This window comes from Podarcis bocagei, assembly GCF_964188305.1.
Source record: "Podarcis bocagei genome assembly, chromosome: 1".
Classification (NCBI taxonomy): Eukaryota; Metazoa; Chordata; class Lepidosauria; order Squamata; family Lacertidae; genus Podarcis; species Podarcis bocagei.
The window spans coordinates 112,828,417-112,842,965 of record NC_138125.1 but is presented as its reverse complement, the minus strand read 5'-3'; the positions used below and the strand labels follow the sequence as shown (position 1 = coordinate 112,842,965).

General features: G+C 42.5%; 1 protein-coding gene across 3 annotated transcripts in view; it reads right to left on the bottom strand.

Annotated features, from left to right (window-relative positions):
* Window positions 1-3,531: 3,531 nt before the first annotated feature.
* The window catches only part of CSRNP3 (cysteine and serine rich nuclear protein 3), an 89,251-nt gene continuing 78,233 nt past the window's right edge, over window positions 3,532-14,549 (bottom strand). For 2 of the 3 annotated variants that reach the window (XM_081170208.1, XM_081170210.1), the window contains 3 exons: window positions 12,669-12,965; window positions 10,489-11,532; window positions 3,532-3,561 (listed from right to left, as the gene is read on the bottom strand). In XM_081170208.1, the coding sequence (XP_081026334.1) occupies window positions 3,547-3,561; window positions 10,489-11,532; window positions 12,669-12,965 (1,356 nt within the window). In that variant the 3' untranslated portion in view covers window positions 3,532-3,546. Of the gene's footprint in view, window positions 3,562-9,294; window positions 11,533-12,668; window positions 12,966-14,549 lie in introns of those variants that run through there. The other variant, XM_081170209.1, reaches the window with a different exon arrangement.

Sequence of the window (14,549 nt, the reverse complement as noted above, 5' to 3'; positions counted from 1 at the left end):
CCCTTTGGGATTTTGGGTGAGTGTGCAGCTTTCTGTTTCTTTGCTTGGGTCTGAGAGTGCCCCAGTGACTTGGTGTTGATGTTCAAAGCCACTAAAAAAGGAAACACAAGAAACCTTGGCAACTGCAGCAGCACAGCCCTGGGACCAACCAGGAACAAATGTTTGGCAGTTCTGCAGGCAAAGTGTAGCCATGTTTGTGTATTTTTGTATTGCTCACTCTGGCAGGAGGGAGCAGGCAGTCTGATGTGGAATTAATCTAGACTATCCAGATTAATTTCTAGAGCATCCTTTGGACGTTAGAAAAATGACTGCATTGCAAATTACTGAGGCCCGTAGGCGCTGGCCTGTAGCAGTAACATGGTTGCATGCCATCGTCTAGAGCAGGCACCCCCAAACTCGGCCCTCCAGCTGTTTTGGGATTACAATTCCCATCATCCCTGACCACTGGTCCTGTTAGCTAGGGATGATGGGAGTTGTAGTCCCAAAGCAGCTGGAGGGCCGAGTTTGGGGATGCCTGGTCTAGAAGCTACAGCACCTATCAGCACCTTATGTTCAAATGTATGCTCTGATTTTTCTCTTATTTCACCTAATTCCTCTGTTTTTAAACTTATTCAGCTATGATTTTCTAGTGCCCCCTTCCTTTAATAACCTGATACCTTTTGGAGCCCTACCTCCTTTCTTAGGCCTCTGGTTCCACAAGGCTCTTTGGAATCTGAGCAGCTCCATTAAAGGCAGACCCAAATCCAGAAGCAAAAAAGTAGGACCACCCATCTGTTTCTGGCAAATGGGAAATAAGTTGTTGCATTCTCCAAAGCTGTTTTCTTTCATTCAAGTGCTTGTGAAAAAGATATTTGTGCTTTTTTGTGATTGTGTCAGTATGTCTCCTCCAAAGGAAGCCACCGAGCTCCATTGATCATCATTCACAGCAGAATAAATAGCAGCATGGCAACAGATGTTCATGTCTTTCTCTTGCATCAATCCGGGTAAGGTACACCATACATGTAATCTCATTCAAATAATAATATATTTTGTAAAATGCAGCATTCTATTATTATTGTTCTATCAATCCCATGTTATCTTTTATTTTAGTTATTTCTGTTTTCAAATTCATTGAGACTGTAGCTATAAAATAGCCAAAGGGAATAAGTGAATGGTATATAGCTCCTGAAAGGAACATGTTAATGTTGGAGATCCATTCCCCGTGTCTGCAGAGTGTATTTAACAGGATAATATTAAATATCAGATTTATCTAGACTACTGATTATGTACTTTGTAGTTTTATAGTCTTGAGAACTGCAGGTATTGGGCAGTATATGCATTTAATAATAATAATATAATAATAATAAATGCTCCTTTTTAAAACAAGCAAACCAACAAACCTTTTGAAGTTCTTATTTATTAAATGCTAGTTCAATAAACTAACCAGCAGAGGATGCTGTTGCAAAATTATTTCCAATAGCGTCTAGAAAAACGGCTTCCTAATCCTTTGTGTAAACCCACATGAACCAAATTCCGCTGACAAGGGTGGTGGTGTTTCTGATGGCACAGAGTTTTGCACATGAAAGAAGTGATTGGCTGCTTTGAACATGTGTTTGTTTAAATATTCATATATCGCTGTATCACAGTGGTTTACAACAAGATAAAAACCTAAAACCAAACAAGGAAGTCTTAAAAAGTTAAAGCCCAGTTTAAAATAAAAAAGAACTTAAAAACAAACATCACTAGGCCATTGCAGGGATGTACACTTAATTGCCTGGCAGAACAGAGAAGTTTTTAGCAGCCGTTTAAATGTTGGCAAAGAAGGCGCCTGCTGAATCTCTTGTTAGCAGGGTATTTCACGTGACTGGGCTGATAACTCTAAAGGCTGGATTTCTCATTGTCAAACAAGCCTCACCAAGGGCAGGTGGTGATAAATAAAAGCAACCTGCCCCAGTTCTCTCTCAGCCCTATCCCTACTCCCAAATCCTAGTCCTTTGCATCTCCGTATCTTTTAAATTACAGCTCCTCTCAGCCCCTTGAAAATAGGGCTCTCCTCTTAGACCTTGCCAACACTTCTGTGACCTTAAGAGCTAACCTGCCCCCAGAAAAGTACTGTTTTTCCACCACCACTGTTTAAACTGCAGGCTTCTCCTGTTGTTGATTCTGCTGTTGGAAGACTAGCAGAAGATGCATAAGAGAGTGATGTGGAGGAAACTGGAATGAAGAGGTGGGGAGCAGCAATGTGTAGTTGGCTGGGTTACCAGTGGGAACGCAACTTTTACTGGGACAGAAGAGGAGGAGGAGTTTGGATTTGATATCCCGCTTTATCACTACCCGAAGGAGTCTCAAAGCGGCTAACATTCTCCTTTCCCTTCCTCCCCCACAACAAACACTCTGTGAGGTGAGTGAAGCTGAGAGACTTCAGAGAAGTGTGACTAGCCCAAGGTCACTCAGCAGCTGCATGTGGAGGAGCGGGGAATCAAACCCGGTTCACCAGATTACAAGGCCACCGCTCTTAACCACTACACCACACTGGCTCTCATATTGAAGTCATATTGAAAGTCCCATGATAAAAAAAAAGTTTACTTCTGAAAGAAAAAAAGTAGGAATTGCGGGGCTGGGAAGAATGACATTTTTCATGCTTAGCACCTCAAAGCCCTTCCCCGATGTCATGTTAGAATACAACAAAGGTTAAATTAGTCAGTTCATTGTGGCCTACCAGTGGCTGCTGATTGCTAGGAATCTTGCAAAAGAATTTGAACTAAAGTATTTTTTGCACCATAAGACACACCTAGTTTTTAGAGGAGGAAAACGGGGGGGAAAATATTCTGAATCAAATGTTGTACTAAACTATTTCATAAACTACTGGTATATCAGAGTGAGAGTGAGAGGGACAGGAGCTGTATGTTTATTTAGCGTGTGTGCTCAAGGAGCGACGAGCGGAGAGGCAGCACACCCCTGGACAGACCCGACACAGGAACCCCAGCAGCTTCCTCTTGTGTAAGCGGCTCCTCTCCCGCTTTGCTGCTTTAAAGTGAACCGGGAAGGAAGGGGAGCCATGGATCCTCCGCTCGCGACTGCAGCGGGATCTGGCCGCCGTCCATAGGCATTCACTCCATAAGACGCACAGACATTTCCCCTTACTTTTTAGGAGGAAAAAAGTGTGTCTTATGGAGCGAGAAATAAAGTATTTTGGACTTGATCTGATCCAGGAAAGACACTTTGCTTGTTTTCAGAATTCCCTGTCATGGATAGTTAAGCTCTACAGTTAAGAGATCTTGAATAATATACTCTTGCTTTGGAAATTTTAAAATGTATCAGTAGGCCATAGTGATTCCAGGATGGTAGACTATACAAGAGAGGTTGGCCTACCCCTAATGCTGGGTTTGTACCACTCAGGATAAAAGTGCTATGTGGCCTTTTGAATGGATGCATCTGGATAAGTCCTCATTAGTTTTGCAGATTTCCAAAGTAGTAGCTCCCAGGCAGAGAAGAATGTACGCATGAATAGTTTGTAATTTTATCAGGACAGGTTATTTGTTGTTTACTCTTGTAATAATTGTTTTCTCAAAATTTTATCTTCTGTACCATGAAAAGAAATAAAAACAGTATTAAACTTTAAACGATTAAGATACCCCTTTCCCAGTACAAAAGAGGCAGTAATAGATGTAACGTAGAAACCTGATTTACTTTGTTGCAAACAAATAGACAATAAATATATATTGTACAATATATAGTAAAAATACAGCATAATACGAGTGCCACTAAGAAAAAAAATAACCTAATTTTAAGACTTATAAATGCTTATTTTGTAATATATACATTGCAGAAATAAGCCACAATAAATACATCAAATTACATGTCATTCATCATAAATACTGAAAATATAAATACAAGATACAGTTAAAATAAAAGATTACAGCATAAGGTCCAGGTTAAGCTTTGTCAAATGTTTTTGTTGCCTACATTACCCTTTTGGTATTTGTGAAGTTGCAACTTATAAAGCAAAATTAAATCAACACATGGAGGGAATAATGCCAATTATGGGTTTTGAGTTTTACATTAACATTCTATTCTCTTGCCATAAACGTCTTGGAAGAATGCCTGAGGAACAGAAAACTGGGAGCAAGTGACCTGGTCAGAACAGGGGCCCACAGTAGCTGAGGCAAAGCTACCTTGCATAACACTAACCACCAGTGAGAGGCTTTGGGTGGTGGTGTGTAGCTTCTGTCTACAATGGCTAAGTTGAGAGACCCATCCATGGTGATTAAAAACCACCCTCATAAAAAGATAATCCTGTGTATCTACCCTCAAATGTGTTAAGTTAAAGCAGCATTACGGTTATTTACAATTTTCAAGCAGCTATGAGAATCTACTTCTACATCTTAAAGCACGAGTTCTGATTTTTTGTTTTTCCTGAATTGGAAATACCATTGGACCCACGGCTGTATACACTATTTACTTTAATTCTTGAGAACATTCCAGATCAGAGTTACAGATGAGCTTTGTGTTTTTCTTTCCATATATCAGAGGCCAATGAGAAAGAAAAAAGAAGGGACAGTAGATAGGGTAAGTCATACAGAGCTAATAATTGTCCAAAGCAAAGAGATTCCTTATTGGGTGAGTTTTCTTACATAATGTATACACAGTGTGAATCAGTATAAGCTGCATCACTCTAATAAAGTGCTGGGTCACACCTGTCCACACAATGCTTTCCATTTTGAAAACCTTAATAGCAAAGTAGGTAAATGAAAGAAAGAAAGAGCAGGTCAGTTTCATTATGGCGAGTTCCAGGCTGTTGGGAGAGGAAGGGATTTTTCTTTACTATTTATGTCTTATCAAATTTCTAGTACCTAAGATACTTTACATGTGTTATTTTTACCAACTCCACCCCAAGTCTTTTTCCAAACGAAAGATCTGTAACTTAGTCCACTGAATGAAGAATTACTGAATGAATGGATTACTTTGCATGGATGAGGTTAATATGGTAGCCATCTGAATCAGTAGGTATGAAATAGTAAAAGCTTTAAATTCATGCTCCTATATTAATATTTCTTTTGGCTGTAAACAAACGAGTTTCAGGTCACCTAGGTAAACTACCCTCAGAGGGAAAAAGTGAAAACACCCCATTAAAATCTACATAGTTAATGTTTTTGGGGGCAGTGAGGAAAGGCTATTTTCACCATTCATCGCAAATAAAATTTCCTAAATGGAATTTTGGTAGACTGCCACTCCAACCCTACGGTTTTCTTAACAGACAGCTCAAGGAGTAGCTTGCACTGCCGTAGATGAGGCATGGTCCTTTGCAGGTGGGTAAGTAGACCATATTGGTTCTGTTCCCCTTTCCATACCCCCCCCCCTTTTTCAGTTATTACTGATGGCATTGTCTTCCATAGCAACTTACAAGAGTTGGGGCTGGACCCTATGCTTATTCCTAAAAGACTTAACAGGTTGAGGCATGCTAGTCCTTTACACTAGCAGCAGGGGACACAGTGTTGCTCAGGTGTTGGCAGGTGATCCTAAGAGCTGCAGCATATATATTTCGGAACTACAGTGGTGCCTCGCAAGACGAAAAGAATCCGTTCTGTGATTCTCTTCGTCTAGCGGTTTTTTCGTCTTGCGAAGCAAGCCCATTGAAGGATTAGCGGATTAGCGCTATTAGCGGCTTTTAGCGGCTTATCTGCTGATCGGATCAGCTGATAAGCGGCTTAGCGGATTAGAAAAAGGGGGGGGGAGGGGGAAAAACCAGCAGGAACTCGCAAGACGTTGTCGTCTTGCGAAGCAAGCCCATAGGAAATTCGTCTTGCAAAGCACCTCCAAAACGGAAAACTCTTTCGTCTAGCGAGTTTTCCATCTTGCGAGGCATTCGTCTTGCGGGGCACCACTGTATGTATATTCCTTACTATGAAACTAAGCTTTCAGTCTTGCAGGGAAGCCCTCCTGCTTGCTAATGTAATATTTGGCACCTTACTCCCTCTTCCTTGGTATTACATTCTCTAGCAAATAGGGATATGTATAAACATAATCTTCGAGAGTTGCATTATCTATTTTGATCAGGATATGCATCTATATGAACAGAAAGCACTTGACTGTGCTACAGGATTTGTGCATCTCCCATTCCTACTAGGATTCATCTACTTGTGTTGAACAAGATTAAATCAGTTTAGGTTAGTTGCAAACTTGTGTGTTGTGTTCCATATTATCCCACATCCTTGTTGTCATGTTTTAAACATGGTTCTATTTTCCTGTGGAAATTAATGGGGAGAGGGGAAAGGGAAATAATTACTTGAGGACAAAAATAAATTTATCTAGCACATTGGGAATTTCCTGAAAATTTTAGAGCATTCCCTTATAATGTAAACCAAGTTATCTTGATCCAGTAAGAGCATTCTGTCCCTTTCACATTGGGCCCCATTCCCAGAAGGATGCTATGTGAAGAAAAATTGGATCCAGCATGGTTGTTCTATCTCACGTTTCATCCATCTGTGCATGGAGCTTGATGTAGAAAAGCCTTGTATTCTATGGCATGATTGTATCCTTGCAATCATTTCAGTAGAGGCTATTTCTCCATGCGCTCTATCTGGTGTCTCGGGTAAAAAAAATAAAACCTTTTGGTGACTTTGGGACGCACTGGATTACAGTAACTGAGAACAGCAGGCAGACTGGAAGACTTCAGGAAAGAACACTCCTGGCTGTAAAAAAAAAAATCCTGGAGCCAAATCAATCTGCTCTGCCCATCTTTAAAGATCAATAACACAGCATGCAAGTGAGACTTAATTGGCCAGGAAAGTGCTCTCAGTTGTTTTCCTTCTGGGCTGCTAAAATTAATGTGTGGGGTGATTTGTTATTGGACAGAAATAGGTACAACAATGTCTGTTTCCAATGGGAATGCTGTGTTCCAACTTGCTGACTGGTACCTAAAACTAATGGGCATCAATGCATGTAAACTCAGCAAGATCATCTTCATTATCTGTATGGCCTAGAGAGCCATCACGAAAACTAAAGCAGAACATGCAAAACTTGTACAAAACACATTCACTGTTATTTGTCATTTAGTCACAACAAGCCATTTGGCACGTAAGGCTCACAGATATCAAACCAAGGGCTAACAATACAGGAAGTACAGCACTTGTGTGAGCCACGGGAGTTCATTCCACCATCTCCCGTGTATTGTGCTCCATATGGCAAAAAGAAATTGGATTTTTGGGGGCGGGTGAAGATTCGAACAAATCTGTGGTGCTGTAGAATGTGAGAGAGCTTCACATGGGAAGGAAGTTTGACTCCTTGCTAACATCCAAGTGACTCTGGGCCTTGCTGTGTGGCAGACGTTGATCCGGCTGCTTGAATTATGCAGGTTGGTAAAATGGTGAATAAAACTATTAAAGAAGCTTGATGCTTCATACAACTATGGTGTTTGCCCCCTTGGAGCATGAGCTGATTGACAGAAGGGCCATGTCACCCGCCCCAGGAGCAAGTGCTTAAAGGCAAACATTTACAGCCAATTTAGAAAGGCTGATTTAAGACAGTACCCTTAAGTCTACAGCAGGGAACAAAATGTGTGCATGGCTGCAAAGGGTATTTCTACATGATAGGTATAATCTTGATCGAAAATGGATATGGATATCAATTTTAAATGTTACTTAAACTTAAAATACTGTAGCAGTAAGTTCAGCTGATTCTTTTATCACAGTGTTTGTCCAGTAAGGGTTTGTGTTCACCCGGCGCACAAAGGTGCTTCCTCAAGTCCCTTTTTAAAAGAACTGAATTATCCAAACAGAACAGGAAGTGATGTATTTTTTAGACAGGCGGTGCTCAAGGCTTTAAATTTAAAAGTGCCCCTGTAGATGAAAGGATTATGTGTGGATGGCCTTATTAAATTGCCCTTTTCCAAAAAGTAGAGTTTTATATTATCTGTGGATATGGTAAAACTCTTGACTTGGCTGTTAAGTGGGAAAGACAGATGTTGGAGTTTTGTAGTCCCAGGTTACACTCATAGGCATTGTTCTCACTATTGAATAAGAAATCTTAAAAACAATCTTTTCTATTAGCAGCCACCTGATTAGGGATTTCTGTGATGTGCACACAGTGCTATGCTGCCTGCAAGGATCCCCAGTTCACTTCAGCGGAGTTAACGTCTCCAGACTCCCATTTCTTTGCATACACACACCCGCTTCCTCCACAGAAGTAAATGGAGAAGGCAGAGTCCACAGTAGCCTTGGCTGGCGCATAAATAGCAAAAAACAAGGAGGAGTGCAAAGGCTTGAGTCCTTTAACGGAACACCAGCAACTGCGGACATATTCCTGTTGATTTCAACCTCCTTTTGGATCAGGGCTTTAAAATATTGCTACAGTACTATAGGTGAAATAAGTCACACTGGAGTGAATGGCTCAATGCCCCTAGAACCCTGTCTGTCTTCTATTTACAATGCAGTTGCTTTCTCAACACAAAGACTCCTCTTCCCAGTGACTTACTCATATATTCAGAAATTGGCTAGAGAAAACATGGATCATTCCCCCCCTAATTTTTGCCTATATGGTTTAAAAGTAAAATGAAATTAAAAAATTAAAAAACCTAGCATACCTTGAAGACTTTCCATAGCCTCCACAAGTAAGGGGAGGCCCTAAAGTGCATTAGTTAGCTGTATATTTGCAGGCCAACAAAGAGCCAGAGTTTTCATCCTGAACGTGAACATGAGGCACACAATGCACCGAAAGGTAGTTGCAACTAAATTCTACTGAAAGAATTGAAGATGAGGTCCCATTGATTTCACTGGTTCATCAGGCTAGTTTTCTATGAACCATAGCAATCCAGATGGCCTGTTAATTTGAGCATTCATCCTGATTTGTTTGCGGGGAGATTAGAAAGCAATGGCTTTTTAAATAAACATTCATTCTGATACGCTTGTGCAGAGGTTAGGTAACAGTGTTATCCCACACTTTCCTTACTGCAAAAAGGGCTGGTGTTTGGAGGGTGGGTTGTTGCATGAAACCTGTCAACAATTACGACTGTGCACCCTGGTGTGTGATTGAATCCCACCCCAAAACAGTGACAATCTGGCATGATCATGTGGCCACTGTAGGTAATGGGGAGTCTGTGTGCATGGGGCTAATGCAGAGCAAGGGTGGTGTTGTGTAGTGGTTAGAGTGGGCAACTCCCACTCCCTAGTCACAAAATCGACTAGGTGCCTGTCTTTAAAATACCTTCCAGGATTACCGAGAGAATAAAATGGGTAAGGGGAGAACCATGTGCTCCAACCTGTAAACCTAAAAAATGTAAGAAATTAAAGTCTCTCTGGGGGTTTATTTTTGGGTGGGGGGTGGGTGGGGTGTCACTGGAGGTCCTGTCCCCATTGTACATACTACTAAAGAAGCAGTGGTTGTACTACTATGATAATATATGTTACATCATAGGTCCAATGGCAAAAAAGCACACCTGTGCCTCTGGGAAGTGGAGCGCAGGAAGATGTGAAGAGCAACTAGATTCTGCATGTATTTAATAGTGTTCATTTCCTTACGTAGCTTTTGGGTAGAAAACTGAGCAACAAATGAAATGCCCAAAAGAAAATAAACGCGTGAACCAGTCACAACTAACTTTTGGTGACTTGTGCCCAGCTTCCTTTATTTTCAAGGGATGTTGGTGCCAGTTAAAACCAAAAACCAGAGGATTGTCCTATATTTCACCTTCCTAGCAATTATAGATGCCTATGAGTGCAGTTCAGAAGGCGGAGCTTGTGCACGCCCTTCATTCATTTTATAGAGATGGAACAGGAATGCCCCACACGTGTTGCTGAAATGAGAGAATCATGCCTAGCAGTGGTACTTCCTGGACTGCCCCCTAGCTTACAAGTATGACTGGAGGCTAGGGCACTTCAAAGAACATAATTCAATGTCAGCTTCAGATGTGGTTACAAAATATTTATATAATTTTCCTTATGAAATTTGAAGTGGCTGTGCTGTGCTGCTCAAATGTTCAGCTCCAAAGAACATGCTGTTCATTTTTTTTATCAAGACATGAGTACTAAGCTACAATAAATAAAATATACATTACCAAACAATTCAGGGGCAGTTTTTTTGTACAGTAATCACATCTACATTTAAAAAGTCACCATCTCTTCAAATATGTGTGACAATTTTGTACTCTAAACATGAAGTTTCCAAAGTAAAATTTTCATTATCTTGTACTGGTCTGATAATACAAAGGGAAGCTTTGAGTCTCGATAGGCCAGCTTCACGTAGTTTAACAGGTAGGCGACTATTTTTTATTATTATTTAATCTAGGTATTTTCTATCAAAAGACCATTTGATTCCCCCCCCCCATTTTTAAATTTTAACTTTTTACATGAACTGCTTTTGTGCAATGGCCTAAACCAGAAGAAATATTCAAAACACTAACCACAGTCTTGTCCCCTTACCTCTATTGCTAAGAGGGGGGAGAGATTGGTTCCAGGGAATTAAAATAGAGTGCAGTTAAATATAGGGATTCCGTCCTAAAATAATTTAAACAGGTACCGTTTCCATGACAGGCGATTTGATACACTCTTCATGCAGTCTGCTCTTTTCTGAGAGGCTGAGTGAATTCTCAGCGGGATGCTCTGGGAGGTGAGTGCCGCCATTCAAAGCAGAAACAAATCCATCTTGAGAAGGACTTTTCAAGTATGAGGGAAAGTCCACTTGGGAGTGTCTTGGCCTATGCTCAGCGTATAGGCTACTACACGGAACGGTGCCGTCGCTCTCCGAAGACGAGCAGCAAACTATGACGGACGGGTTTGAAGGAGGATAAAGCGAGCCGCTATAACTTTCCTCTGATTGCCGTGTGTAGTCCACAAACTGTTCTGAAGCTGGATTATAAGGCACCAGAGAAAGATTACCATTCTTAACTGTATCCCTTTCAGAGTAAGCCTCACGCATCTGGCTAGGAGCGCCAGGGCTGTGGTTCTCTATTTGGTAATAAAGCGCTGAGGAGTTGCCATAGTAGGAGGAAGCCTTGGAGTGACTCTCGTGCATGGCAGTGCTGTCGGAGTAGCAGAGGACCGAAGGAAGAGCTTGCACCATGTCGCCATGAGCACCCAAGCCTTCCACAAAGTCATCCACCTTTTCCTCGTCATCATCCTCGTCGTCATCCTCTTCCTCTTCCTCATCTTCATCTGTTTCACTGGGTGCTAAACTCTGGGTGCTGGAATCTGTAACCCCACTACAAAAACTGCTAGCGTCTTCCTCCTCCTCTTCCTCCTCCTCTTCCCCTGGGCAGTCCAAGTCATCGGCCGACTGCAAGTGCATCACACCGGCCCGAGATTCTGCTTCAATCTCAAAGTTATCCGGGACGGAATATTCTAGCGGGTGGGCTGCAGGGCCCATAGAGCTGCTGTGAGCGCTTATCTCGCCGTGGCAACCGTTCAGCGCAGAGACTTGCTGCTCTCTGCTCTTCTCCAATTCAAGTTTCATTATAGTGTGCAAAAAGTGAGTCCGAACGCGGATAGGGTTAAATTCAATTCTACCTGCCGTATTGCTACATCCTTCTTTAGTGCAACCACATGGGAAAGACATACGATCCACCTTTAGGAAAGAGACCATGGATTAACTAAGGGTCTGGGAAGGAGGAACTCTATAGTGCAGAACCTTGGCAAGTTTGAAATTGGCAGTAAAAGCCAGGAGCTATATTCAGGAAAGCTGCCTCAGATATATGGTCGAAGGGGTGATACGGAAAATAAATGATTTACATTAATTTTAAAATGCCCAGTCCAGAATATTGCATCTTGCGGAAATAAATCCAGAGCAGGGGGACATTGGAAAGGAAGAATCTCAAAATTGGTTGCTCCATAAAAGACACCAAAGGTAAAGGGACCCCTGACCATTAGGGTCCAGTCATGACTGACTCTGGTGTTGCGGCGCTCATCTTGCTTTATTGGCCGAGGGAGCCGGCATACAGCTTCTGGGTCACATGGCCAGCATGACTAAGCCGCTTCTGGCAAACCAGAGCAGCGCACGGAAACGCCGTTTACCTTCCCGCCAGAGCGGTACCTATTTATCTACTTGCACTTTGAGGTGCTTTCGAACTGCTAGGTTGGCAGGAGCAGGGACTGAGCAATGGGAGCTCACCCTGTCGTGGGGATTCGAACTGCCAAACTTCTGATCGGCAAGTCCTAGGCTCTGTGGTTTATCCCACAGCGCCACCCGCATCCCTTAAAGGACATCAAGGGCAACATAAATGTAAAACTGCTGATTGCTTGCTAATAGGAAAGCTATCAAGATTTGTCCGTGGGGGTTTCATACTCTTTTCTAGAGCATGAGTCCCCCGTCCCCACTCTGCTGGACCCAAATGATCTCAACTGTTATGTTACCATAGCTGTCAACCATGGTCACGCTTAACCAGGCTTAGGACTCATTATCAGAAGCCATGACTTATGAGAACCTTATTTACGCTGCTCCCCTGTAGCAAATGGATAGGTGGGTGCTGCCACTCACCTGGCCTCCCAACAGCGCAGTTGCTGTTGCATACTGAGATAGGCATTATAAAGAGACTCCTAGAATTTCCTACCACTGGGGGAAGTATGAAAAATACATTAGGAATATTTGAATGGTGGGGGGAGGATGCCACTGGGTTTTAAAAAAACCAAATACCTGTAATTATACTTTGGCTTCTCCTCGTTTCCCCTGGCCCCTTTAAGACTGTACCTGAGTTCAGTTCTCACCTGGCATTTTATGCCTGCAAGGCTGCAGGTACACGTTTCTGGGTCACAAAAGACTCGACAGTCACAGCCGCAGTCCTCCCTTGACAGGCGAATGGCTCGCAGCTCGTGTTTTTCTTCTACGTCAATCTTCTTGACCCCGGAGGCTCTCAGGAGTGCCCTTCGCTTTTTTGTTGGCAGAGGCTGTAGAAAGAAGTACTCGTCTACTTCTGTGTTATCTAGATCTATATCGTCATCGGAAATGTCGTCCAGTGTCAAAGTGTTTGCTTCCTCAGACTCCACGGTGCCGTTCTTAGTCATCTGCAACACAGAGCCATGAAAGAGCGTGTGGGGGATTCATTGAGAAGAAGAGCCATTCTCAGCTTGAAAACAGTTAACAAGGGCAACAAACCCTGTTTTTATCATGAAAGGCTATATGAACATGGCTTTCAACCAGTGCTTTTCTGGGGGGGGGGGCACATACCCCTAAACACGTTATGAATTTAAGTTTGGCCTCATTGAGGGGCAGTATTTCAATATGAGTAGGAAAATGAGAGTATGCCTAAACATTTTTTTAGGGGGGAAAAGCACTGCTTTCAACTAAGGAGCTCCTGGCATGGAAGTGGGCTGGCTTGTTCCAGTACTGCTTACTGTTATGTATGGCACTGCCCTATATAGTGTGAGGCCATTCATCCTTCTACCCCAGTATTATCTATCTGAACTGGCAGCAGCTTTTAGCATCCCTAACTCCTAGTACCAGCCACTTTTCCTAGGTGAGGCTACAGACGATCCATGATGGAAAGCATCAAATTTGTCATGCAAAAGAGGGAAAAGAAAGGCACATGGGAGTATTGGCAACAATTTAAGTGGTAATGCACTTTACTTTTGAAGGAATGGGTTTTCTGTGCAGTCAGTTTAAAACTGACTCAACCCCCCCCCCTTTCTTGTTTCTCCAAGAGAGCACTCTAAAATGCATAAAACTTGAGCTGTTGAGCAAACGCATAACAAGGACACAGCTGTATAAACAAACTCTCTCCTTTATCAGTCACGGCAAGGGATGACCCTGACTGTACCAGTAGAACAGAGAAGACATGTCTGTGACTTATCTTATGTCCTGACCACAAAAGACGCACAAAAGTCCGGGAACAACGCCAGAGCGTGTTCTCAGAGATGACGACCTCTTCCTCCAAGATAAGAGTAGGAAGAGGAAGATCCTTTTATGGTCAGAAGTACAGGAAGGAATACCCTTTTATGGTTAAGAATACCAGAGCAAGAACGTATGTGATGTCAACCTGCGTACATAGGCTGACGTGGTTGGATTCCTGGGGAAGGAGGGAGAGGGTGCCTGGAGGATATATATACTGCATGTAATCTCTGATTTTTTTGGACCTGCTGTGGACTCACCACGCAAGTGCCTTCTGCTATCCGGAGAGCAGAATAAACTCTTTCTTTGAACCAACCTCAGTGTCATTTGACTTCCTTCCTCCTGGCCCGGAGCAACGCAGACCCAATCAGTGAACTCCAATAAGGCTACACTTTCAGAAACCTTCCATTCTAATGGAACTGATCCTCAACCTAATGTTAATCTCCAGCTTTGCTACTGCAGTAGTAGCCATCTTGTTTTGCCTTATCTATGACATACTGCAAAGGTCCTCTGAGACCTGAATTGTGCCACGAATGAAGAAATCAGTGATGTGGGGCAGAAAATGTTCCTGCTTCACGAGTTCCTTTGTAGCAAGGAACGGATGCCAATTGCAAATATGACGTTAGGGAAGCTTAGCAGGTTCAAAGCTTTGTTTACGGAATACAAGCAAAATAAGCATGTTAAATTGGATCTGTCTGGTGGTAAAGGTCCTTAATTCCCCAACCCTTCACAGGCCAATTTTGACAATCGCCTTTCAATCC